Source organism: Microtus oregoni, unplaced genomic scaffold, assembly GCF_018167655.1.
Source record: "Microtus oregoni isolate MIOR12 unplaced genomic scaffold, Mior012 000021F_ref0000039, whole genome shotgun sequence".
Taxonomy (NCBI): Eukaryota; Metazoa; Chordata; class Mammalia; order Rodentia; family Cricetidae; genus Microtus; species Microtus oregoni.
In genome coordinates this window covers 7,416,703-7,442,311 of record NW_024543080.1, presented here as the reverse complement: position 1 = coordinate 7,442,311, position 25,609 = coordinate 7,416,703, and the positions used below count along the sequence as shown (strand labels likewise).

Below are 25,609 nucleotides of genomic sequence, written 5' to 3'. Positions count from 1 at the left end.
CATATTCAGTTACCTTTATTATAGAGCCCAGGTCCATGTTTCAAATAATCAGACCACCCACAGTGTTCTGGGTCCTTCTACAACAATTACCAATCCAGAAAGTGCCTAATAGACATGTCCAGAGGCCAGCTGGGCACAAATTCTCAGTTGAGAGTTTCTCTTCTCAGGTATGTTAAGTTGACAACTGAGTCTAGCCATCTCTCTGTACAATCACAGGGACCTGAATCTGATCCCCAGAACTCACATAAAAAGTTACCATGTTGGTATGCACTTTTAATCCCAACCCTGGGGAGGGGAGAGACAGGCAGGTCCCTTGAGTCCCCTGGTTATCCAACCGGTCTTAAAGAAATTGTGGACAAATTCTAAGGAATGGTACCCGAGAATGACTTCTAGTCTCCTCATGCTTGAGTACAGAGGTGTACTTGTGTCTTTGTAAATACGTGCTTTTATACACACACACACACACACACACACACACACACGACTAAATTGTCATGACTCAGTTATCTTGTCAGCATCTTTTTACAGTGCTGACCTTGCCTTACTTTGAAGGTCAGAACTCTTCCCTATGTGGGGAAAGAGTTTCTGGGTCCTTCTGATGCCACTGAGAGAAGGAACGGGGGAGCCGAGGGCATGAACCCATGACAGCACACTGTGAGTACTGCTCACAGCCAGTCTATAGGATGCACAGAACCCTGCTCCAAGTGCTTTCATTACCCCCTTTAGTTGTAACAAATCTCTGAGTACATAATTTAATTCCAGTTATACAGAGACCTGAGGTTTGGGGAACTAATCTGCTCAATGGTACAGCTAGTCAGTGACATAAAGAACCAAGGCTTGTGTCTTCTGCTTGTAGAACAATATTGTGAATGTCACATCATAGGTACAGCCATGTTGTGTACATTAAAAACCTTTTATCCAGGACAGCAATATGACTCTTACAGTAAAGGCCCAATGACCTCAGTTAGAAGCCTGGGACCGGGATGGCAGCGAGGAAGCCAACTCTCACAAGTCGGTCTCTGCCCTCCATACACATGTGCTTGCAAACACATGCAATAAATAAACACACTTTAGAAAGCTTTCAGTAATCTCTTATGCAGAGAGCCTGGGGAACTTTTACAATGTCAGCAGTGGTTAGAGGGTTTTCTCTGTGTCCCACACCAAAAGTTCTGTTCTTCTGGAGCTGTTAATACTTAGCAGAAGTGCCCGAGCATGGTTCTGAGCTTCATAGTCCTGACTCCTCTGACTTGTCTATCTGTCCTCACTGTGTTGTCTGAGGCTGCTTGTTTGTTCCTGGCCACACAGACCCAAAATAGTCACAGAATATATATACGGTTTCCCCTTCCTCTACTCCTGTCAGTTTCTCCCAACCTCTCCTTCCGTCCGGGCCCACTTTCTTTCTGTTTCTCGTTAGAAAAAAAAAAAGACTTCAAAAGGATAATAATTTAATATAATACGATAAAACAAAAACTAACATAAAAGACTATGACAAAACAAACATAAAGAAATGGAAGGAAAAGAACTCACGAAAATGCACAAGAAACAGACCACTACTTCACACACCTAGGAATTACATAAAAACACTAAACTAGAAGCCATGATATATTCAAAGGACCCGTAGGGTATAAAGAGAGACAATATATACAAATAAAATTAAAAAAATAAAAATAAGATAAAAATTTTAAAAAGTTTTAACACAACATTATGAGACAAGGCCCACCCTCCCCCAAAGGTGTCACTGAATTCGTTTCTGTTGGTGTCTACTGCTGGGCATGCAGCCTACCCATAAGAGTAGTTTGTCTCCCTGTGGGGCTGCCTTGGAGAAAACTGAATTTTCACCTGCAGGTGGGTCACATTTTGTAAATGAGGAAACTGAGGGAAGGAAAGGCTGAAGTAGCAACCGGCAATCTCCTCTCTCTGACATTCTGAGGTTCACATGATTCCACACTTTCTCTTTACTGATCAAGTCCCCCATTCCTTTGCCCTGGACCTAAGAACTAGATGAACAGCAAAACAGGCAGCAATGGAAGGAGATCAGACAGTGCAACCCTTGGCTGTGTAGGCTCTCAAGGTAGATGGACCTGAAGTGTTGTCTGTGAGCCCACCAGCATGTGATAGGAATTCATCCTAATTTCCCTTCCAGACAATGAGAGTATGATTGCATGAGAGAAAGCCATGTGGTAGTCCAGGCTGACATCCAGTGCTCGCTGATAGGTGCCATGTCTTTGTGCTTGCTGGCAGCGCTTCTCCCTCCAGGGTCCTGTAAGCGCGCCCAGCATCCACACCTGAGTTCTGACCACTTGTCTGACCAAGGGTAGTACGTGTTTGCCTTCTATTTGTCTCTTTAGAACTCTGCCCATGTAAACAAGAATTTCGGCGAAAGGAGATCCTGTAGACCGACATTTAGCAAACGAGCCGATCAATTTTTATCACAAGGCCTGTGTGTTGTAACCTTGAACAAATTGTAGGTTCGACATTATTTGTTTTAAAATCCTGTACTCATTAACGAACGCCAACATTTCTTCATTGCGGAGTTCTTCAACTTTATGAGAATCCATGGGAGCGCTAAGGCAAAAAAAAAAAAAAAAATCACCCAAGAAGTTAATGGGTAATTATAAAGGCTTGAAAAGAATATAAAGTCTTCATATCTCTCAAATGGTGGAACTTCATCTGAGACGATGGAGGTTATTAAAACTCTATTTCTTATTGCTTTCCTCAGCTCCCTTAAATGTGAGCCTCTTCAAACAAGTTTACTACACGCAGGTAGGAAACCCCGTCTCCTGCCCCTTGTGGCCTGAGTGTAAGGATGTGTTAAGTGACCGTGTGTGTAGAAAAGCTTATCTTTCTCCGCAGTCATCCCCGTCTAAAGAGTCACTGAAACTTGCTAGACACGAGTGTGTGAAACAACTACAGGAAGGAGGCTAGTTTAGTGATGCCACTCACCTGGGACGATCTCCCTTCAGCCTTCCTTCCTTGTTCCCATCCTAGATAAGAGAACGCAAAACTTGAGCTGATGTTTGGAACTGGCTAAGTGAATTTAAATAGACTGAAACTGTGAATGACTGCAGAAACAATAATAGAAGCTACAGTATTCGTACCTGTCATCACCAGGCAGTATGCTCTTTACACATTTTACTTTACATGTTTTCATTTCTCTTTTGCATGTATGTGTGTATGCGCGTGCATGTGTGCACACCCGCACACACGTGTGCATCTGTGGAGTGTGATGTGTCCCTATCCATATGTTTTTATGGACATACGTGCAAGTGTATTTAGTGGCTGGAGGCTGACATCGGGCATCCTCCTCAGTTGCTCCTCAACCTTATTGTTTTTAAACAGGATCTTTTACTGAACCTGCAGCTTACTGATTGACTAGACCGTCTGACCAGTGAGCTCCAGGGATCCTCCTGCCCTACCGCCCCCAGCAATGGGATAACAGGTGCATGCCACAGTCCCGGACTTTTGAAGTAGGTTCTTGAGATCTAAAGTCACATCTGTAATGATATTTCATTCATTATAGCTGGACAACAAGCACTCTCCTGGCTGGGCCATCTTCCCAGCCCCTCATTTAATCTTAGTACCCGCCCAAAGCACTAAAACATATTTCATACATAAATGCAAAGAAGTTATTTCCTTTCTACTTCTATGAATAGAAGTTGAAATCTGAAGAGCTTTCTCTAAAGCCTTTATTGTGTGCGTCAATAGTCATTGCTAATGATTGTTTACTTAGCCAAAAATTGCTTAGTTCCTTAGAGACCATTAGTGTAAGAAGGAAGACACAGCTGCGTTGAGATGCGTGCATGTGTGTGATGAGTGGGTGCTGAGGATGGAGGTGATGAGCAGTCCAAAGTGTGGGAGATGCTTTCTTTGCTAAATCAAGACCCACAGATTGTTAATATTTAGAATTTTATTCCCAAGTGCTAACATTTGCTTTTGAATAACTTTTAATGAAAGAAGAAAAGAGTTTAACCAAGTCATTAAGTTTAAAGAATCCAGGACTTGCGTGCATGTGTGCATGTGTAGAGCAGAGTACAATCTTGTGTGTTCTTCAGATGCCACCCATCTTGAGTTTCAATTTTTTTTTTATTTTTTGAGACTATGATTCAACCACATCATTTCTTCCTTCCATTTCTTCTCTTCAAACCCTTTCATGTGATTCCACTCACTCTACCTCAAATTCATGGCTTCTTTTTCTTTAATTGCGTGTGTGTGTGTGTGTGTGTGTGTGTAATATACTGCTCAGTCAGTATAATGTTACGTCTATGTCCTTAGAGCTGACCATACAGTATTGCATAACTAATTAGTGTGCTCTTCCTTGGGAAAGACTATCTCTCCTGCTCTCGGCATTCCTTTACCTAGGATTGTGACCTCATGAGCTTCCCCCCTCTCATGTTAAAATGTCTTTTGGTGTCGTTTTGTTTTATTTGGTTTTTGATTGGCTTGGAGCTTGCCAAATAGGGTAAACCAGCTGTTTGTGAGCACCAGGGATCCACTTGCACCCACCTCATCAGCAGCTGGATTACCAGCTTCCACCACCATGCCTAGCTCTTTTTTAAAAGTGGATTTAGGGGATTGAACTCAGGTTTTTGTGCTGAGACAGCAAGAACTTTACCAACTGAACTATTTCCTCAGGCCCTAATTCAGAACTACAATTCAACTACATGCGATTTACTAATAACCAGCAACAGAGTTCAGCTGTATTTGAATATTAAAAAAATCACTCACAGGAAACACTTTAAATTCAAAGGAAGATATATACTGGTAAATTGTTCTTATGATTACTGCCAATGAAAATAAATCTAGAAATTTGGGGACAGATAATGAGATTGTTGAACTTAAAGGAGGTTTTCAATCTGGAAAAGTTCCTGTTACACAGTTGCCTTAGTCGATCTGAGCCACTTTACCAAAAATGCCACAAGGCAGGAGAATTATAAATATAGATGTTTAGTTCACACAGTACCTGAGGCTCGAGAGTCTAAGACCAATTGCTAATACCAGTATCTGGTGAAGGCTCTCATATTTGGTACTTTGTACATACCTGCCTTCTGGTCCATGATGTCTTCTTGCATGTGGTAAGAAGGATGAATGACTCCCATGGGCCTCTTTTTTAAGGACACTAATTCCATGGATGAGGGTTCCACACTTATGATTCTTATAAGTTCTTACCTCAGGTTCAGAATTTAACACATGAAAGTCAGGGGCATAAACTCATCCAAACCACAGCAGCAAACAAGACCTTTTTTCCAGCCAGGCAGCATATTAACCGCCAGGATCACTTGGAGGAAACCCTAAGAGACGCGTGAGTTTGATTATCATTATCAATATCCTTTAGTTTGAAATTTGAATCGAAATCATTTTGGGGAGAATAGGGTGATACAACAAAGAAAGAAGGGGCAAAGTCATTGCATATTCAACACACAGATCTTATGTTCCAGTGCCATCATTTTGGTTGCTCAGTTTCTTCAGGATGCAGCTTATGTCAAGGTCCAAACCATAGCTGAAGAGTTGCTGGATCGAGCTGAGAAGTGTAAGAGTCTCAGACCACACGAGTCACCTGCAGAGTGCGCTCACCAGTTTGTAGGTGGATCACGTTGCTCTCTTCTCATGGTCTTCGCTAGATGGTAAACAAAAGATGTTGCTATAAACAGGACTGCTTGAATAGTTAGGACATTGCAGAGCAAGAGTATGTGTATGAATCACACTCCTGATACAATCTTTGTAGACTTGTAAAGCTATATTTAATCATTTCTCTCTGGGAACCCAGGTTCTGAGGGCCAAGCACTCGAGGGAATGAGTCACAGCCCTGACGATCGGTAAGCTTACTTACGTGGACTGCTCTGCCCGAGTCACCAGGAGGCTGGCGTCTGACATTTTCATATAAAGAACTTTGGAAAAACTGAACTAAAATTAAAATTCATTAAAAAGAATTTCCTTAAGAATATGAAAAGAGACAAATACTTTTAGAGATCCCTTTCTCAGTTAGAAAAAAATGGACATCGTTTTGTTATAAAACTGTCTTGTGACTTGCAATTCCAATAAAATAGAAATTTTCTAGAGAAAATTTTTAGTTTTAAAATTATATATATGTATATAATACACAAATATGCATATATATATGTGTTTATACTGTGTGTGTGTGTGTGTGTGTGTATGTGTGTGACACACAGAGGTCAAAGGACAACTTTCCGGAGTCATTTCTCTCCTTTGACTCTGTGGGTCCCAGGGATTGATCTCAGATCATCAGCCTTGGCCGCAAGTGCCTTCAGCCACGGAGTCATTCTGTTTCCCCTCCCTGAGTTTTAGGATCAGTTATTCTCAGGCTAAATAATGGACATATAAGTGAGGTGTAACTTTTTTTCTTGATTTATAGAGTTTCCTGCTTCATCTCTCGGGACTAACGCCTGTGCATAGTGTTTCAGACTCTGAATGCGAGGGATGACATCAATCTACACTAGTCCATGTTGTAAATGAAGATTCTGCCAGTGGCTACACTCATTTTAGAGCAATCTCTTCTTTATTTCTGCCTCAAAAGATGGCTTTTTCTGTATTTATTCCTCAAATACGGAACATGCATGCCAGTTGAGGTTTACCAAACGCCAAACATTTCCTGCCACATAAAAACATTTGAAAACATTGAGATGATTACATTTCCCATGAGGAAGGTGACAACAAACACGCACTGACTCAAAGTTCAATTCTTAAAATATGTTTCCATGGAAACATAACTAAAAATGAGTAGGAAAAAAGCAAATTAGTAGCATTTTTTTTTTTTTTGGTGGAGAGGTCTCCTTAAGAATATCTTGCCTTGGAAATTCTGAATTATATCTAATTATTTCTCAAAAGCCTGTCAATTGCTTGAGAATGAAGCAACTTCTTAGGAAAGGAAGAAATGGTAAATTCTCTCTGGTCAAAAACTAGCATATGTGGGTTTAGATTTAAAAACCTAAAAGGGGTTCAACATGTGGTTCAGTAAAGGCACTTGCTGCTAATTCAGACAGCCTGAGTTTGATACTAGGAATCCAGAAGGTGGAAGGAGAAAATGCCCCCCCCAAGTGTCCTCTGACCTCTCTACCTGCTCCAAGGCACACACCCCCTCACCATACATAACAGATAAATGAATGTGAGAAAATTAATGCCTAGAAGATTTTTCCTTAAAGAGTATGCCTGGAGGCTGGCGTGGTAGCTCAGTTGATGAAATGCTTGTTGTACCTGTGTAAAGACCTGAGCGCGTGTCCCACTATCTCTGTCAAGCCGGGCACAGCCGTCCATTTCCTCAGTACCGACAGTGGGGTCCCGAGACAGGCGATTCCCAGAGCTGGCTGATCTGTCAGCAGAGCTGTAGGTTTATTGAAAGACTTTGTCTTAGAGTTAAGATGGAGAGTGAGAAAGGCCTAGCACTGGTCTCTGTCTCTCCACATACGTGTGCACACAAACACGTAGAAGAATACACATGTACATACAGAATGAAATAACTAAAATTAAATCTGTGTCCCGAGATTACTGGATTCAAAGCTCAGCATCGTGCCTCCAGTTTAACGTTCCTATGGTAGGGAATGTCGGTCTCCTTCGCTTCTCTTGCACGTCCCCCTTTCCTCCTACAGATGGGTACCTTCCTCACCCATATGTGCAACGACCAAGGGCTGATGGGCAATCAAGTGCTCAGTGACTGCTGTAAGATGGAAATTACAGCAAGACTCCAGTGCTTCCTGTCCTCCCAGAAAGACGACACAGACAGCATCGATGTACCCCTGATTCCAAGGCCTGAGCTGACCTGTGAGACAGATGAGGGGACTCACATGCCACTGAAGACAAGGTGGACCACTACTCTTTATCGTGGCCTCATCAGAAGAATATTTTCCAAATTTTAAGACAGACTCTTTTTGCACATAAAATTCTCTAAAAACTGAGGTTTTATGATAAGGAATTGAAATGTAAACGAGTTATGATACATCTTTTTTCTTCTAAGGAGAATGTGGTCAGTTAGCATCCTATTGGATCAATAGGGCCTGGGAATCTGCTGTGGAAGAGTAGAAATGATTCGGCCCTATAAAGTGCTCACTTCCCTGATTAGGAAGACCAGGAGTTGGATGGGAAACAAATGCTAGTGCTCAACAAATGTGGCACTAACACAGCTTCTAACACTGAGAAAGGTCACCAAGAGGCTCATGTCTGCCTACAGTCAGCCAGCCTGACTAGACAAGAGGAAGGACAAGGCTCTGGGAAGGCGGCAGTGCCCCCGTTGATAGCTCTAGCTGGCTCCCACGAGACCCACTGACACCCTGTGAGGAACACGAAACAAGGAAGGAAGGCAGCCTTGTCCTTTACCCTGATGGATGTCTCAGCAGCGTGGATAGTTGCACTGTGTACATGTGTTGTATGTAAAGCAGCAGGCTATTGCAGATAACACCGGAGGTAAGAATGGCCTCTAAGCAGACCACCCCAGGGATGGCCAGGGGCGGAGAAATGGTAGACTACTATGTAAGTCCAGATTCCAGGGGTGTCTTTTGCCTGTGGTGCTTGGCCTGCGCCACCCTGACCTGTGGAGGTGAGCTTGTGCTTCTTCTTTACCTGCTGACGTAACCTTGCCAGTGCCACTATGTGAATTCGTCTTCTTTGAAACCATAAGAATCAAGATGGCTTCAGTGATTGGCATATGAGGGAATTCAGAAGGTACCATCTAGCCTTTTATCTATCTATCTATCTATCATCTATCTATCTATCTATCTATCTATCTATCTATCTATCAATCTATCTACCTATCTATCATCTATCTATCTATCTATCTATCTATCTATCTATCTATCTAATCTATCCCTCCATGCACAACAAAAGGTCCAGATGACTAGGCGTCAAAAAGCAGAGAGTCCTGGAGACAGAGGCTAGCAAGAGTGTGCTGTCCTGGGGAGAAGCATCAGTAGATACCAGAGAGAGAGCATCTGAGAAGTGTGAGGCAGGTTCTGTCATTTGAGCCAAGAAGCAAGCAATAATTGTAGATCAAACAGAGGTGAGTCTTCAACTGAAAAATGGGCTGTGTAATCCTGGGGCAAGTGATACAGCTAGTACTCTAGCACTACCAAGTTCACAGACTGGAGTCCTAATCAGCATGGAGTTGCATCTTATGAGAGACAGGTGCTAACAAGAAGTCAGGGGTTAGGGTCAGGAAAGGACAAGGGGAACAAAGGACGGTGGCTCTCATTAAGTGTAGCTGTTTCTACTTGAAGCAGGCACTAACATGAGGGATAATCCTACATCTGACTGATGGACCCAGAGTCTAGGAACTTAGTGGTGATTTGATAATAGATTTTATTCACATCAGTCTAGAGGAGACTAGACAATACAGAAACGAGGGACTCAACCCTTTTTAATTTACCCTCACAGGGGCAGAACTGCCCTCTGAGAGTTCTGAAGCTTTGTAAAGAAAGTATGCGTCCTCATACTCTTAGTTAGAAAGAACTAAAGGATCACATGTCCAGCAAGTTCTAAAATGCCTGGCATTAAGGGTGAAATATGAGTACTGCAACTCATGTATTAAAGTATTGCTATCTACAACAAACTTCAGGCAACCCCAAAGCATCCCACAGCAGATTAGAAGCACAGCAGGTATTCTGAAAAGCACTGCTGTGGACTTGTGTCACCCGGGGTCCATGCTCCCAAACAGAGCTGAGCACCTTGCCGCAGTGCCTACTCTCGGAGACCTGCTTCCCAGGACTTCCAGCATGGGCACTTCCCGCTTCAGTTTCCTGCACTATTTTCCACCCTTCCCCCTGGGTCCATGAAACTGTTGGAGCTTTTCCCAAGGGGCCTCTAGGAATGGGCAGATTCAATATCTGTGGTCATTCCTTATTGAATAGAAAGATACCGTGCACAAGCATGTGTATGTGTGTGTAGGGGGTCAAAGGATAACTTTATGGGGCCGTTTCTCTCCTTCTCCCTTCGATTGTGTTCCAGGTATCAAACTCTGGTCACCAAGGAGTGTGGTAAGTACCTTTGCCCACTGAGCCATCTTGTTGAATACTTAGGTTGATTTCTATGACCTTCAACTGGTCTGCTCATTGGGCGAGGCAATGGAATCGAAGACCTGGAAGTCTTCCTTTAGCTCTCTCTCCCCTTTAGCACCCTAGTAAGTAGTTACCTGTGCTGTAACTGTGACTTTCATCTTGGCTTCCCAACTTACTTGGCTACTTGGACATCTGGCAGTTCAGTTTTGTTCAGCTCAGCTCAAATTCCTGTCTAATGAGTAACTGAATCTCACATGCCTCTGTGTTGGGCTGCACCACTGGGAACACATGTTTATAAAGAAAGAGGATCGAGAGTGTAGCAAAGAAATATGTAGCCAAGCTTAGAAGTGAAGAACAGCGTTCCCATTAATATTTTATTGACCACAACTCTCAACTTCACTACAGAGGCTGGGAAAGTGGTCTTCCTGAGTACCCAGGAAGAGGAAATGGATCTGTGGGAACACACAGGTTTGGTCTATAGCGTTGACGTGGCTGAGTGCATATTCCTGTGTATGTGAGTCTGTTCTTGAACAAGTTCCACAGTCTTATGCGAGGAAACATAATTCCAGGGAATTTAGTAATAACCGAAAGTACTACAGGACAAGTCTCAAGGCACAATGATACTGACTTTGTTAGTCTAGGAAGAACTTCTGGGTGACCTTGAGAGGCTGCTGACCATCATCAATAATTGTCAAGTCAATTCCTGAGCCAGATGAACAAGCCTGCATTACAGCACAGCTTGGACAACTGAACTTCCTACCTCCCTGTCTCTTGAGGAATGTGGGGGGATTTCATTTCTGGTCACATTTAACCCACCTGTTACAGTCACTTCATGGGCACCCAGGGAATGATCCTGCTGGTCTGTTCACAGTGAATCTTTGAGGATTTTAGGCAAAGTGCTACTAAATCTTGATCGCCAGAAGAGACAAAGTATAAATAAATACTGTTTATGAGAAACAACATTGGTATATGTACCTGAATTTCAAACCACACAACTTTGCAATTGTAAATTTCAGGTCCAGCTATGAAATTTCTCGAAGGTATCCATTCTTATACGGACCCACTATCTTGACCATGTCTGCTTGCTATGAAACAGTTGTTTGGTCATGTTGTCAAGAAGAAAATAAAACCGAGTGCCTGCAGACAAAGGTAGTGTATACATAGCTCAGTTGTCATTTAGGGCTTTGCTATGGAAACTGTGGGTTGTGGACCAGCAGCACAACATCACCTCACAGTGTGTTAGAGATGCAGACTTTTCTCCAGGCCTGGTAAATAGAATCTGGGTTCTTTTTAAAGGTATGCAGTCCTGAAATGGGAAAACCATGACAGACTTGAAAATAAATATATCAACATAACAACCCAGATTTGGAGATGTAAAACAATGATTATTATTTTACTTCCTTTAATGTTTGTGAATCAGGAATCCAGGAAGTAGATCACCTGGAGGTTTCTGGCTCATGAACTTTCATATAATTGCAGTCAGATAACATCTGGATCTAGGGTTCAGGAGGAGCTGGAGCCTCTGGGCATTGGTGCAAGATCTCTTCATGTACAATACCAAGTGCGTGCATGTGGTGTTCTTACCTGGGCTAGTCTGGGCAATTTCACAGCATCCAGTGGCCAGTTGGGTTGCTTCTGTGTAGCCAAAGGCTCGGAGAGGATTCTTCAAGTAGACCAAGAGGAGTCTGTATAGTCATTTGTAATCTAGCCTCGCAAATCATTCCTGCCTGTTCTCCTGTTTGGAACACCATATGACCTTGTCAGCTGGAAAGGGACTGCACGTAGACTTTACTTCTCTATGGGATAATGATGATTAGTCTCTTTTTGGAAAAACACGGGACAGGAGACGCTTTAGCCTTTTGACCATCATCGGGTAGATGCACAGCAGTGATTAGTTCTAGGATAAAAGAGTTTGTGGGGGTGTTCCATAAAGGTTCTGTGTAGGTGGAGGCTGTTTGTTTGTTCCCAGTTGCTCACACCCGGAATAATCATACAAACCTGTATTAATTAAAACACTGCTTGGCCAATCACTTAAGCATATTGCTAGCTAGTCCTTACATCTTAAATTAACCCATTTCTATTATTTCATATTTTACCACAAGGCTGTGGTTACTGGTAAAGTTCCAGAGCATGTCTGTCTCCTCCAGCAGCTTCATGGTGTCTCACTGACTCCACCTTCTTTCTCCCAGCATTCAGTTTAGGTTTCTCGCCTAGCTCTGCTCTGCCCTATCACAGGTTAAAGCAACTTCTTTATTCATTAACCAATACAAGCAACATATATACAGAAGAACTTTCTACATCAGTTTTAAACATTAGAAAATTCTGAATATTAAAAGACTCACAATATAAAGGCCATCAGGCAGATTTTCTATGTGTCGTGCTGAAAACTAACAGTAGTTAATAATCGTTATGATGAATAACTTAAGGCTAACTTAGACTGTTTTTGTCTTGATGTCTTCATTGTTCTCAGTAAGAAATCGTCTAATTTCCTCTAAAATTTACAGAACCTCATCTCTTTCTCCTACCTAACTCCTTCTTGTATATTAAAATATAGATAAGCATATCTGGAGACACTCTGCCATAGCCTAAGAACTCATGGTGGTAACCACCTTCCTTAAAGCTATTTGTTTATATTCATGACCTCCCCATTCTTATTCTGGAGGATTCTGGTTCCTTCAAAAGCCAACTCTCAGTTATCCCTAGAAGGCAATCATTTCTCCTTCCTCTTGGTTTCCTTTTAATGGAAGCCTGAAAGTCAATGGTTATCCTCTGACGTCTGCCTCACTGTCCAGCATTTCCCACCAAGTTGAGTGATGCGAATTGCTTGCATACCATCCTTTTAAGTCACAACAGTTTTCACATCAGTTTCTTCACTGGAACATCTTCCTCAATGTGCGACATGCCCCTATGGTGTTACATATAAGCAGACGCAGTAAGTTAGCTAAGAGGTTTCTCTCTGTGACGGCCACAGTGTTCTAAGCGGCTCTTGTTCTGTCCTTAGAGAAAATTACATTATCAATCATATTGCATATTAGCTGTGTCTGTAATCAGAGTATGCTGAAGCCTCAGAGGCCCTCGTCAGAACAGCCAAATGGTTTTGCATTCCATTTTGAATGAATGTGATGCAACAAAGGGGATAATAATAAAGAAAACTTACAGTTAACTATAACCTATTATTAATTACTATTTAGCAACAGTAAACAAAATTATTCTGATTATGCCAGTTTTTTGTTTGAAGATCATATTATATACATTTTCTGATATTTCTTAAAAATATTATTATAATAAACAACACACAGTTAATATAATGCTTTTGTTGGTTTTTATTTATTTTATGTGTGTGGGTGTTTGGGCTGCGCATTTGTCTGGCATTACATGCATACTTCTTCTAGCTTCAGAGCACTTGATAATAGAGTTACAGATGGTTGTGAGATACCATATGGGTGCTGAGAATTGAACCCAGATCCTCAGCAAGAGTAACAGGTGCTCTTAACCACTAATCCATCTCTTCAGCTTCATATTCTCTCCCATATGTTCTAATTGGAGATATATAGCTATCCTGAAATTTAAAGATTTTACTTACATTGCTACCAGATAAAAATGTTAATTTTATGTATTTCCTTCTACTGCTTTTTTTCATTTGAGATTTTTATTGTATATGTTACTGTGTTCATTCCAAGAAAGTTTTTATTAAATGTTTGATTAAACACATCTATTTTCATTATAAATATAAATGTTCTCAAAGCAATATGTCATTGCTTATCAATTATTCTACTCTTGAACCATCTTATTTGGCTTTAAAGTTTGCCATCATAAAAAACAGGGACATCAGTTTGCTTATGAAGTTTTGAGCTATGTGATCGCCGGGTAAGTGAGCTGCTATTTTATTTTTTTGCAAAATCCTTGCCCCATTATTCCTTTATGCTCAGCTCCTCTTCAGTCACTCAGAGACTTTCTAATGTTGAGGCGGTAGATGGGGTTTGGTTTTCTGTCTTTCCTAATGATGTCATTAACATTTTCTGTTACTATTGCATTTTTTGATGAGTTAATTTTATGTTTGCAGCTAGAACCTATCAGAAGATATATTAGAGAAATATCTGTGAGACGTCGTCATTTATGTGAAATCAGGATTAAATTCGATGACAAAATAGCAAGAGCCGTGTACGTTTCCTATGTGATTTGTGGGCTGTGTAGCTGCGAGGCTAGTTGTTTTGCCTAAACTACTTTGAAAAGTCATTTGGACATTATTTGACAATGTCTGTCCAGATAAGCCTGGAATTGTTTTCTATACCTATGCTGCTTCTCTGTTGAAAAATAACATAATGGTACAAGAGATGAGTATGAAATCACTTAGTCCTCATCTGCTCCCATTATCTCCTCCATCAGTTTATCTCAGTTGCTCAGATCCCTCAGTGTATAATACATAGATTTGGGGCTTTAAGATGTAGGGACCTAGGGCTGGAGAGATAAAATATATCCCACTCTTGCAGAGGACCCATTAGGTTCCCAGTAGCCACACTGAATGGGCTCACGAAGGTCTGTAACTCAGCTCTGCGGGACCCTCCTGGATTCCTTGGGTAACTGCACCTATCTATGCACATTCTCACACAGACACACCTATACATATCATTACAATTATAAGTAAAACTTAAAACATATGCAGGAACTTGGCTAGGCATGGTGGCATGTTGCCTATAATTCCATCATTTGAGAGGTAGACGCAGAAGGATCAGGAGTTCAAGGTCACTCTGGGCTACATTGTGTGTGCAAGACCAACTGGGTATACAATGAATAATAATGATGATGATGAAGATAGATAGATAGATAGATAGATAGATAGATAGATAGATAGATACAGACTAGAGGCAAACATATGCTCTTTTCTCTTGAGAGCAAGGATGGAGCCGACTTTAATCCATCCTCTCCAGCCTGGACTTGTGTAGTTTTCTATCACCGTCTTCCCCAGTGAGTGATAGCAGCACTGGGATGCCTGGAGGGCAGGGATATTTTATTTTCAGAGAAACTCCAGAGACTTGTCAATAGTCACAACAAAGCCCTGTGCCTCATACGTTTGTCTTTGTGGTAAGGTTGATGTCACAGAGAGGGTGCTCATGTTTCTCAGGCTATCAAGTTGTGTGTTCCAGTGTCTCAGCAGTTCTGTGTTGATAGCAGATCCTTAAATGATGAAGATTACTGTATTGGACGTTATTGCGATTTGATCTTTGTGTGGGTCTATGTATTATAACCAAAGTAAAAAAAATACCTCCTTGCTGGTTTAGACACTTTGTGGTACTTGAAATAGAAATTCAAAATAGGGAGGAAAAGAAAGAAGGAAATGGTATAATTATATTATAATCTCAAATATAGAATAATTACTAAAAGCCGAATGCTATTCTTATCTTATAAGAAAACTCTTTCAAGGGACTTAATTTTCTTTACAGAGAATTGATTCTGCTCACTAAAAAGCAACCTAAAGCTAACTTTTCTGAAATTGCCAAACTGACCACAGATATTAAAAATCTGCATGAGATCTGTTGTGAAGGAAAACAGTGGAGTGTGCACTGGGCAGGTAAGACTCTTTATAATTAAAATTCTTTATTAATTAGATTTATTCTTTGACAATTTCATACATATATAATGCTTTAATATTTTCTATCGTCATCTCCCATATTAGCCTTTAAAAAGTTTAAAATTCTTAAGCAACAATACAGCAGTAAACAATAAAGCTAAAAAAGTAATGACCTCTTCCTTTTACCAGTAGAATGCCTCCTGTCTCCTTTCTGTCCCTAACTAGTGCGGTGATTCTCCTCCTTCACGTTGGTCATTTCCCACATTCCTTTAACTTGTTAGGTTTTGGGAACTGGCCTTTAACTAAATTGGGACTATATTCCATTCTCCATCGCTAACTGCATAAGGCCTAGAGTTGCATCTGATGTCAGTCCCTGGGAAAGGAAACCTGTCAGTGTGGTGTGGAACACCTAGGACATGGGCATGTGGACAAAGACCTATGTTACATCCAAATATAAAGTCCCCAAGTCCCAAGGAAGGAGTGAACTGAGGCTGCCCATGCCTCCTAAGGCCCCAGCCAAGTCCCGAGCCATGTTTCTTTAACAGTCTTCAAGTCTCACCACAGACGAGAAGACCAGGACAAGCTGAAGCCTCATTTCATGGGAAAACTCAAAAGCCTGTGGGGAAAGATCTCCACCCCCAACCTTTTCTGTTCCCCTCATGCACAACTTAGAAGACACACACTGAAATAAGAGTTAAAAGGGGGGAACAGGAGGATCTCCAAGACTGTCAATCTTCAAACATAACCTCTGCTGGGACAGAGTGCAGGACCAAGTGACACCTTCAGGTAATCATTGTGACTGTCGGTGTTACACACAGCTCTGCCACTCAGAGACAGCAGCACCTGCCACTCCCAATTCCTACAACACTGGCTAATGGCCAGACTCATGAACAACACTTTTTTTTTGCATGTTTTGGGGATGCTGCCTCTTTGTATTGAACCCAGGGCCTTGTGCCTGTCAGGCAAGTGCTCCCCTCCTGAGCTTCATCTCTTTGGGTAGACTGACAGATCCTTTCTGACTGAAGAGTGGGTACGTAGAAAAGTAAAGAGACATATGGCCCTGATAGAACCCAGTTCAGACAAAATAAAAGCTGAGAAAGCCTTTCCTTCACACATAAACAGTCCACATACCCAGCGAGTGACTGCAGGACGGCTGCTCTTGCAGGATGGGCTGCAGCAGGCAAGCCAGAGGAATCTGCACTTACCTAATTTTATTGTCTCGTATTCATAAACAAGTTCAAGTAACGGTAAATTGTTCTGGCAACCCTGCCCCAGTTCAGACTGTAATGGAAACAACTCTGGGGTTCCTGGTTTGCCAAAGATAGTGTTTATGTGCCCAGAGAGTTTTCATTACTCTTTAGGGAGGTCTGGCGTGTTTGTTTTTAGTCTGGATGGGTTCTGAACATCATATGTAGGCACTATCTTTGGGTGGCCATTTGATTTTCTATCTTTTGACTTATCTGCCAATGGATTTTATAAATGAAGTACTTGTCACACAAGTGTGAGGACTAGAACTCACATAAAGCTGGACGTGGTGGTAAGACATCTGTATTCCTCGCGTGCCCACAGTGATCAGGGAGCTGGAGGCAAAAGAGTTCCCAGAAACTCTCATGTCAGCCCTGCTAATGCAACAGTGGCTAACAAGCCCTGCTTCAACCCAGATAGAAGGCTAGGACTGACACTCAGGGTTGCCCTCTGACCTCTGACCTTCACACGCGCACCATGGAACCCATGCAGCTGCACTCACACGCTCACACTCTGTACACACAAGCACGCTACACGCCCACCAGAAAGACAGAATGAAAACATAGTCCTTACATCTTAACCACTTTTACAAATCTCATTTTGCTGTATTTTTGGACTTGCGTTGTTTATGTGTTTCTATTCAAATTTCCTCATTCAAGCTATTACTGTTTCTAGATATATGCCTTATAAAGTTTGGGTATTTATTTATGCTCACTTCTAAAAACCAATTTAATTTTCTACCTTTAAAAATATTTATTTTTATGTCATGTGTGTTTTCCCTCTTATATGTCTGTGTATCATGTATGCTCTAGCTCCCAAGAGAGCTAGAAGAGGGTCAGAGTCACTGGGATTGGAATTTCAGCTGATTGTGAGCTGCCAAGTGGGTGCTAGGAATACGAACCCTGGTCCTTCAGAGAAGAAGCCAGTGTCTTAACCAGCGAGACATCTAGCCCTTTAACATTTCCCAGATAGTACTGAGGTCATGTGTCCTGGAATGATTTGAGCTTGTCTGTTAACCCTGAGGTTGTGGTAGAGACAGAAAATAGCAGAACGCTTCTCTGTGACTTCTGCTGTGTGTCAGCTCAACGCGTTCCCAGCAAAACCTCATGGCTCGTGGATTCTGTAATTCTGAACTCATCTGCTTACCCAGATGCAAATCAATATCCATAGCACTTCCATGGCTGGTCCCACGCTAACACACGCTGAGAGCAGCCAAACATTTGAGCTGCCCAATGCACATACCACACCTTTGCGAAGCCCAGCGGGGCACTGTTCTCTATTGCTTCAGCTCTCACAGTATAAACGAACATTCTTTTTATATGCAGTGCACTTAATGGCAACATTTTTGTTGGTAATTCTGATGCTCAAGGTTATTCCAAGTACAGCGATGAAATGCTGTGTTAAGTACAAGATGATGCGTCTTACAGAAAACAACGTGCACAGTAAATAGGTTTCCTCCCTGCTCGTGTCAGGCAATCTGCTATGCGTTCAGTGTTGAGCAAACAACAGCTCATATTAAATAAGGTACCTCACAAAGAGACAGGCACTAAGCGAGGCTATGTCTCGGTTGGTTAGCGGTGTGGCCAGAGGCCAGAGGCCAGAGGGAGTCCTGCGTCTTTCTCAGAGTGGCGTTGATTCAGTATGCACCAACTCGGTGTTTAGACGGAGTCTTGGCTGTTTATGTTGTCATGGATTTAATGAAATTCCTCTTCAAAACATCTCACTTATTAGCGTTTTTTCATTTAGGGTTATTGAGCTCTCGATGGTGCTATCGTTTGAAATAAAAACACCATCAATTATGTAATTGTATGCCCTTTTTCTTGTGTGTTTGGTCTTCTTTTTAATTAATTGGCTCTGGAAGGGGATGGTTTAATTTATTGGTCTTCTCCAAAACAAGTTCTTGGACTCACTCGCCAGGTTTATGCTTTTAATTATATCGATTTTCCTCTTAGTTTTGTCTGTTGCTCTATCACAGATGTTTTGGTTGACTGCTTGGTGGTATTCTCATTCTTTTCAATGCAATCATGCTCACAGCTATTTATTTTGAACAGTAATTTTTTTTTTCCTTTCTGGTGCTGAGGATTGATCACAGGGCCTTGCATCCCCTAAGCTGGAGCTACCCCACTGAATTATACTTCCAAACGTGACATTTCTTTTATCTCCCGCCTCCCACCATGCATGCTGTGTTAGTAGATCTCTCTCTTACTAGCTCCTTTCTCCTTCATCTCTGAGGAAAGATCCTTACATTGCACACCGTAGAGCCGCCTGTCTACAAGCTCTGCCTACTGTTTACAGCACTTAGCGCGCTTCACCGTATGGATTCCCAGCTCTGCTCTGACCGAAAGGAGAATGTTTATTCCCAACTTTAATCTGCGATATTGTTATAAAGTTATCATGTGATAGTCTCATGTCAATCACTAGAACTCAGTAAGCTTCTCTCAGCTTCTCTCTGACTCCGCAGCCCTGAAGGAACAACCATCTAGACAGTGTGGTAACTGCTACACCACTAATTATTTTAAAGGCTGGTGACTAGTACCAAAACTAACCCTTCAATTTTATCTGAATCTTAGAATACCTACTATATTTCTGATAATTATTCCATTTTTTTAATTTATTTTCTGCAGCCTTACCAAGTATTATTTTATTACCCATTTTGCAGACTAGGAAGTTGAGGTACAAAGAGGTGAGAAAGTTTCCCTAATTTTCAGTCAGAAAGTGGCAATTTAAGAAGTATACTTAGCTGTTAACCACAGCATCATTTCTCTACAATAACAGAGTTTTGGTTTTTCACGACAGGGTCTCTCTATGTAGCCCTGGCTGTCCTGGAACTCACTCTGTAGACCAGGCTGGACTCAGACTCACAGAGATCCTCTTGCCTCTGCCTCCTGAGTGCTGGGATTAAAGGTCTGCACCACCACGGCCTGCCTCCAGCTTCCCTCTTCCTCTCCTTTTCTTACTACCCTTTGAAATTCAGTTTCCAGGCAGCCTGTTATCAGCTGTTCTCTCTGTCTGCGTGTGCCTTGGCAGAGCTGGGGAGTCAATCAGCAAAGGCTTTCTCTTCCCTTCCTGGCTAGGCCATTTCTGGACATGAATTGTATTTCCTGCCTGTCTGAAAACCAGGTGGGGCCACTTGCCTGAGTCCTAGCTAAGAGTTATTCCAGTCATTTGAGGTCCAGCTCACAGCTGTCTCCTGGGTTCCATCCTATAGCACCCTCACTCCTGTTCAAACCTAAGGCCATGGTGGCTGGGGAACACTTGTTGAAGTATCTGGATTCCTGTGCCCCACAGCAAAGAACTGTGTCAGGAACACATAGTTAGAAATGGTGATAGAGATCATTTATTCCAAAAGAGAAGGAACTCCTGAGAAATGGAGCAGGCTAGTGAGTTATGGGAGAAAGCATCCTCCAGCCCCACTCCCACCCCATCCCCTCCCTCCAGCCCCACCCCTAAGGGTCATGACCTTTTCTAGGACATTTCTGCAGCACCATCTCGTCCTCATTTGTATGCCATGAGATTTTTCTCAGCATGCCCTGTTTATTAGATGAAGTCCAGAGGAAGAAGAGCTCCCTATCTGTCTTGCTAGTTTCGTTTATGTTAATCTTGATACTTCAGTCTCTAGCCCCTACTCTCCCACCACATTCTCATCCCAGTAACGTTTAATGATAAGGCAACACCAGAAGTCACAGGTAAATGGTGACAAAACTGCTCTTCCTTCCTGGAACTGCCACCTGGAGGAGATTCACCTTTCCTCCCTAACAGGAGGGGGCTATGCCTTGATTGTTCTGAGCCACCGAGAGCTTGCTGGCTTCCTAGTTAATCAGCACACGCACATTCTCAGAGTCTCAAACTGACTCCATTATTTGGCTTCCCTATGACTCTTAGATTTCCATGTTATTTTTTTTCCCTAGATTTCATGAGAACCCCTACTGCTCAGGGCAAATCTCCCTGTAAATGTCTTATAGACGCTTGAAGTCTTTCTGAACTCTAAACACCCCGAGGAAATTCTTTGGTCTCATTCTCCAGCCGCTATCCTCATCTGTTCCTATCCTTGGCCACGAGTTTCAGTGAATCCTATTTCCCACTGTCCCAAGTAATCCTAGATCCTGTCTCCTCATTTCCCTCACTTCCTTTTGTTAAAACAACTTTTCACTTCTACCTATTAGTAGCCCCTAGTGTAGCCAAACCTCAAGTAATACTCCCAATGGCTTTCAAATGACCCTCTCCCAACCATGTCATTCTTTCTAACCTCTAAGATTTTATATACCTATAAAAATAAATACACTAGGATGGCTTTGTCTTCACCTGTTTCATATGACTCAAATTATGCAAGACCATCACTGTGACTTCCATTGTAGACTGTCAATTCCTTTGATTTCTCCTGAAGAATCATACGAATTTCTAAAAATGACCGCTTTGTGGTGTTTCATTTCATTATTGGACTTTCTGAGTAGGTCTAGAGTTCCTAATTTACACATAGAAACAGTTATCTGTGCATTTAAGCAGATATGTAAATAGAACAGCAACATGGACTATACCAAGTAGCAGGCAGAGGATGATGTGGTTCTGGGACCAATGCTTCCCTGACTGGGATCCCACAATAAGAACAACAATAGAAAGACAATAGAAACCTCTGGTTGTGGTTTTTGGACTAAAAGTGAAACATTAATACAATCTGTCTTCTATCTTTTTAAGATAAGATATTTGAGACTCTAAGTAAGGTCAAACAGACAAGTATTTCTTTCCAAAATAAGTTACGATGAATGTCTCCTTGGGCCTTTCTGTGTGCCTGGGGTAGAGCAGTGTATAGTGTCAAGTTTTCCTCTGACATTCTAATTACAACAGATTAAGTTGAAACTAAATCAAATAGTAACTGTTCTGTTCGTGTCTCCCAGCACCAGCTTATGAACTACACCTGCTCTCACCAGGCCATCTTGTCCAGCAAGTTTGCCCAGTGTTGTGAACAGCCAGAACCATTCCGTGGGGAATGCATTGTCAACTTAGAAAACGATGACAAGCCCAACCTGACATCCCTGGCACTCAGAAAGTTTACCGAAGACCAGTCTGCCTGCAAACAATTTAGTGATAAGCAGGATGACTTTCTACAAGAGTAAGGCAGCTTTTCCCTGGTGCTTATGGATTCAATTGAGAGATGGTGCAAACGTGAAAGAAAATGGGCCCAGTGATGGGCACTATGGCCAGGAGGAGATGCTTTTTGGAGCCTGAAGCTGCCAGTAGTTATTCATCTCCACTCATGATGCCAGTGGGAATGTGGGTTCGGGTGGGTGGAAACAATACATGAAAGAGAAGCTAGACGATCCTTTATTCTCAAACGTTGACAACTAGTGTAGGGTTAAAATAAAGAGGCTAGCGATAGTCAAGTGTCACAAGCACTGGGATGAGGGATGCAGGCATAAATAAGAGGATCAAATTGGTATTCCTGGCTAGCACTTTTATTCTAATTAATTTAATATACACTGTCAAATGTACATACCATTTAAGCATTAAAGAGTTGGGATATTAACATCATCAGTGGCTATTCAGAAGTAGATGTTAATTTTTGCATTACCACAAAGCGACTTCAATATACTATATTACGACAACAACATTGTGCTATTAGAATGCCCCCAGAGTCACTTGTGAAGTCAAGAGAATTGAGTTTCCCTCAACATTAGGATGACTTCACTTATATTTTACAAACTACACCTGATACTAGCTAATAAAATTAAATACCACTATCTGAACCCACTCATATAAATTCCTAAGCTTGCATTTGGTACTGAAAAAATCAATGGACCTGTGCAGACTAGACCCAGCAGTGAAAGGCATGTGAACCTGTGAGTTGAATTGCTTTGAGATTCAAAAGCTGTGTGTGTGGTGGTTTGATCTCCCAGGCAGTGTGTTCGAATGGTCAACTGAGGCAGTTGATGAGGAAGCACCAAAGATTTCATTTTCATCCTCTAAGTTTTTTGAAAACATTCTAGAATCAGTTTTATTTTCCTTTTTAAAATTATTATAATGCATGTTTCTGCACATGCCGAGGCTAGCAATATCAGAGTTCCTTAAGTCGGAGTTATAAGCAGTTGTAAGTTCCTGGTCCTGTGGAAGAGCAGTGTGTACACTTAACCATGGGATCATCTCTCCAGCCCCCATTTTATCTCTTTCTGATGACCTAGATAAGTGTGTAGATTATGACTGGACTTGTCAGACTTAGCAGCTTATTTTTTAAAAAAGGGGTGGGGGTGGGGTGGAATGATTCAATGCCTCAAAAGTACATTAATGGAAGGTCCTTTTAAACAACAAAATAATCCCAAAGATAACTGGAAAATATGTCATCCCATAAAATGCTCGAAATTGACCTGACATACAATTATCTAGAGGCTGAGCCAGAACCTACCAGTGTTTCAGGTACAAGTTCTGAATCTGCCATTTATTACCATGTGACTTTGGAAATCATGTGATTTTATTGATTTGGTTTTCTTATCCCAGAGCATAGCTGAAAGCTTCCCAAGGTTCTAAATGCCTTCAAGTCAGTTCAATTTCATGGTCATTATGGCTTTTTGAAAACAAAACAAAAGAAAAGAAAACAAAATAAAACCAAACAAATCCATTGCCTCTGGGTTTTAAGCTTGGTCTTCTCATGTGTCTTACACAATACAGGTTTCTTTATGAATATTCAAGAAGACACCTGGAGTTGGCAGTTCCAGTGATTTTAAGAATACTTGCAACATATAAACAGTTACTGGAGGAATGCTGCAAGTTAGGAAAGCCTTTGGAATGCCACCGCTGTGGGGTAAATTCCTTTTTTATTTATTTTTTAAAGCATGTTTCTCACTAGTGGTTCCGATTGGTGAATGTTCCAGTCCTGTTAGTAGCACATTCTTTTGTAAAATGAGTTTGCATGTTTTCACTAATTACGAATACTAAGCAACCAGCAAAATTTCTCCCTAAACCAGACCATCACACATACCATAGTGACCTGTCGGTTAGAGTGCTTCCTGAGACACCTCCGGCCCCCACACCCTGCAGTGTCTTCTTTGAAGTGAATGTAGATGCCGGCTTGGCACAGTAGCAAAACACTATAGCCTGCTTGGGTCCCATGTCTTGGAAGATGCTTCTCTTGCAAGCTACCATGCTGCCTGATCACAGTCACCATCTCTTGTTACGCATTTTTATGGGAAAGCTAGAGTTCCCACAAGCGTTTGCTTTGATAGTTAGTCATGAATTACCAAACAAGGCCTAGGAAGTTCTGACTTTTGTTACTCTAACTGATGCTTTACCCAAAGCAGGGACTATCTGGGAGGTATCGGTGCATGCCTGTAATCCCAGCACTTGGGAGGCAAAGGAAGGTGGATCTCTCTGAGTTCAAGGGCAGCCTGGTCTTTAGAGTAAGTTCCAGGACAGTCACAGCTACTGAGAGAAACCCTGCCTTGAAGAACAAACTAATGAGGAAGGAATGAAGAGCAAAGGTATATTTCTTTTGGTGCTGAGTTCAAGCAGGTCCAGCTGGTATTATTGTTTCTAGAGAGAAGGCTATGTGAGGGTACACTCGCTCGAAATCACAGGCTACTCTACTGGACAGTTCTGTGACAACTTGACACAAGCTAGAGTCATCGTTGAGGAGCGAGCCTCTGTTGAGAAAATGCCTCCAGAAGATCAGTCTGCAGACAAGCCTGTAGGGCATTTTCTTAGTTAGCAACTGATGTGGAAGGCCAGGCCCCTTAAGTGTGGGGCTACCCCTAGGCTGGTCGTCCTGGGTTTGATAAGAAAACAGGCTGAGCAAGTCAAGGGGAGCAAGCCAGTAAGCAGCACTCCTCCAGCACCTCTGTGCCAGCTCCTGCCTTCCTGTCCTGACTTCCTTGATAATCAAGACAGCTTCCACAGGAACCTACGGCTTCGGCACCATGCAGGAGCGTGGGTGGTCAGAGGTTATGCTATACAGCAGCCTTAACATAGCACCCAACTGAATCAATCTCTTGGTAGCCTGGGAAATCAGGCAATGCCACAGTTTCTAAGTGCTTACTGTAGATAAGATTAAAGTTCAGAAGGTCAGGTGATTTGTCTAATGGGCCACCGCAATAAGACAGGGAAAAGAATATAGCTCAGGCCACTTGCTTACAAGTCAGAGGGAATTTTCTCTATGCCAAACACTGCTTATCAGGGTAAGGCTTACTAAGGGGATATGCTCTTGTCCAAGAGTTGAGTCTGCAGGGTTACTAATGCCTTCTCCCTGGAGTCTATTTCATGGTTCAAGAACACTTTGATTTACTTTCAGCTCTGAAAATCCCATTTGGTCCCTTTCAGTATATTATTGTGGCATGTTTTATAGCCATGACTGTTAATGTTTATATTAGACCATAACTTCTTATCACACCTTGATATCTCTATACCTGTATAGTTTATGTTTATATTGTATGCATGCTGCTAATAAGGCTAATTATTAACTGAACCAATGGACATACGCACACACATACACACTGGGATACACACACACTGGAATACATACGTACACATTAAGACATACACACGCACTGGGACACACACACACACTGACCAGTAAAAGAGATCTATATGCTGCCTCTTCCTTTCTCTTTCTGGCTTGATGACTGATTTGCCTTATGGTTATAGAATTTGTCACTGAAGCCCTCAAACAAGTCTATATGATGGTAAGATAAACACTCAATCATGCTGTTTTACTGTTTTCCCGCAGAGCACATGATGATTTCTCTCTCTCAAAAAAAATCATTTTTTTTTGAGTTTCCCAAACTCACTAATTGGGAAAAAAAAGAGTTGGTTAAGC

General features: G+C 41.9%; 1 protein-coding gene across 1 annotated transcript in view; it reads left to right on the top strand.

The window, feature by feature from the left end:
- The first annotated feature begins 2,678 nt into the window (after positions 1-2,678).
- LOC121460661 (alpha-fetoprotein-like) overlaps positions 2,679-25,609 on the top strand; it is a 32,557-nt gene continuing 9,626 nt past the window's right edge. The window contains 10 exon segments of the mRNA XM_041671112.1: positions 2,679-2,763; positions 5,248-5,299; positions 5,436-5,577; positions 7,602-7,813; positions 11,015-11,147; positions 14,062-14,159; positions 15,440-15,567; positions 19,437-19,495; positions 21,705-21,919; positions 23,470-23,602. Of these exon segments, the coding sequence (XP_041527046.1) occupies positions 2,679-2,763; positions 5,248-5,299; positions 5,436-5,577; positions 7,602-7,813; positions 11,015-11,147; positions 14,062-14,159; positions 15,440-15,567; positions 19,437-19,495; positions 21,705-21,919; positions 23,470-23,602 (1,257 nt within the window).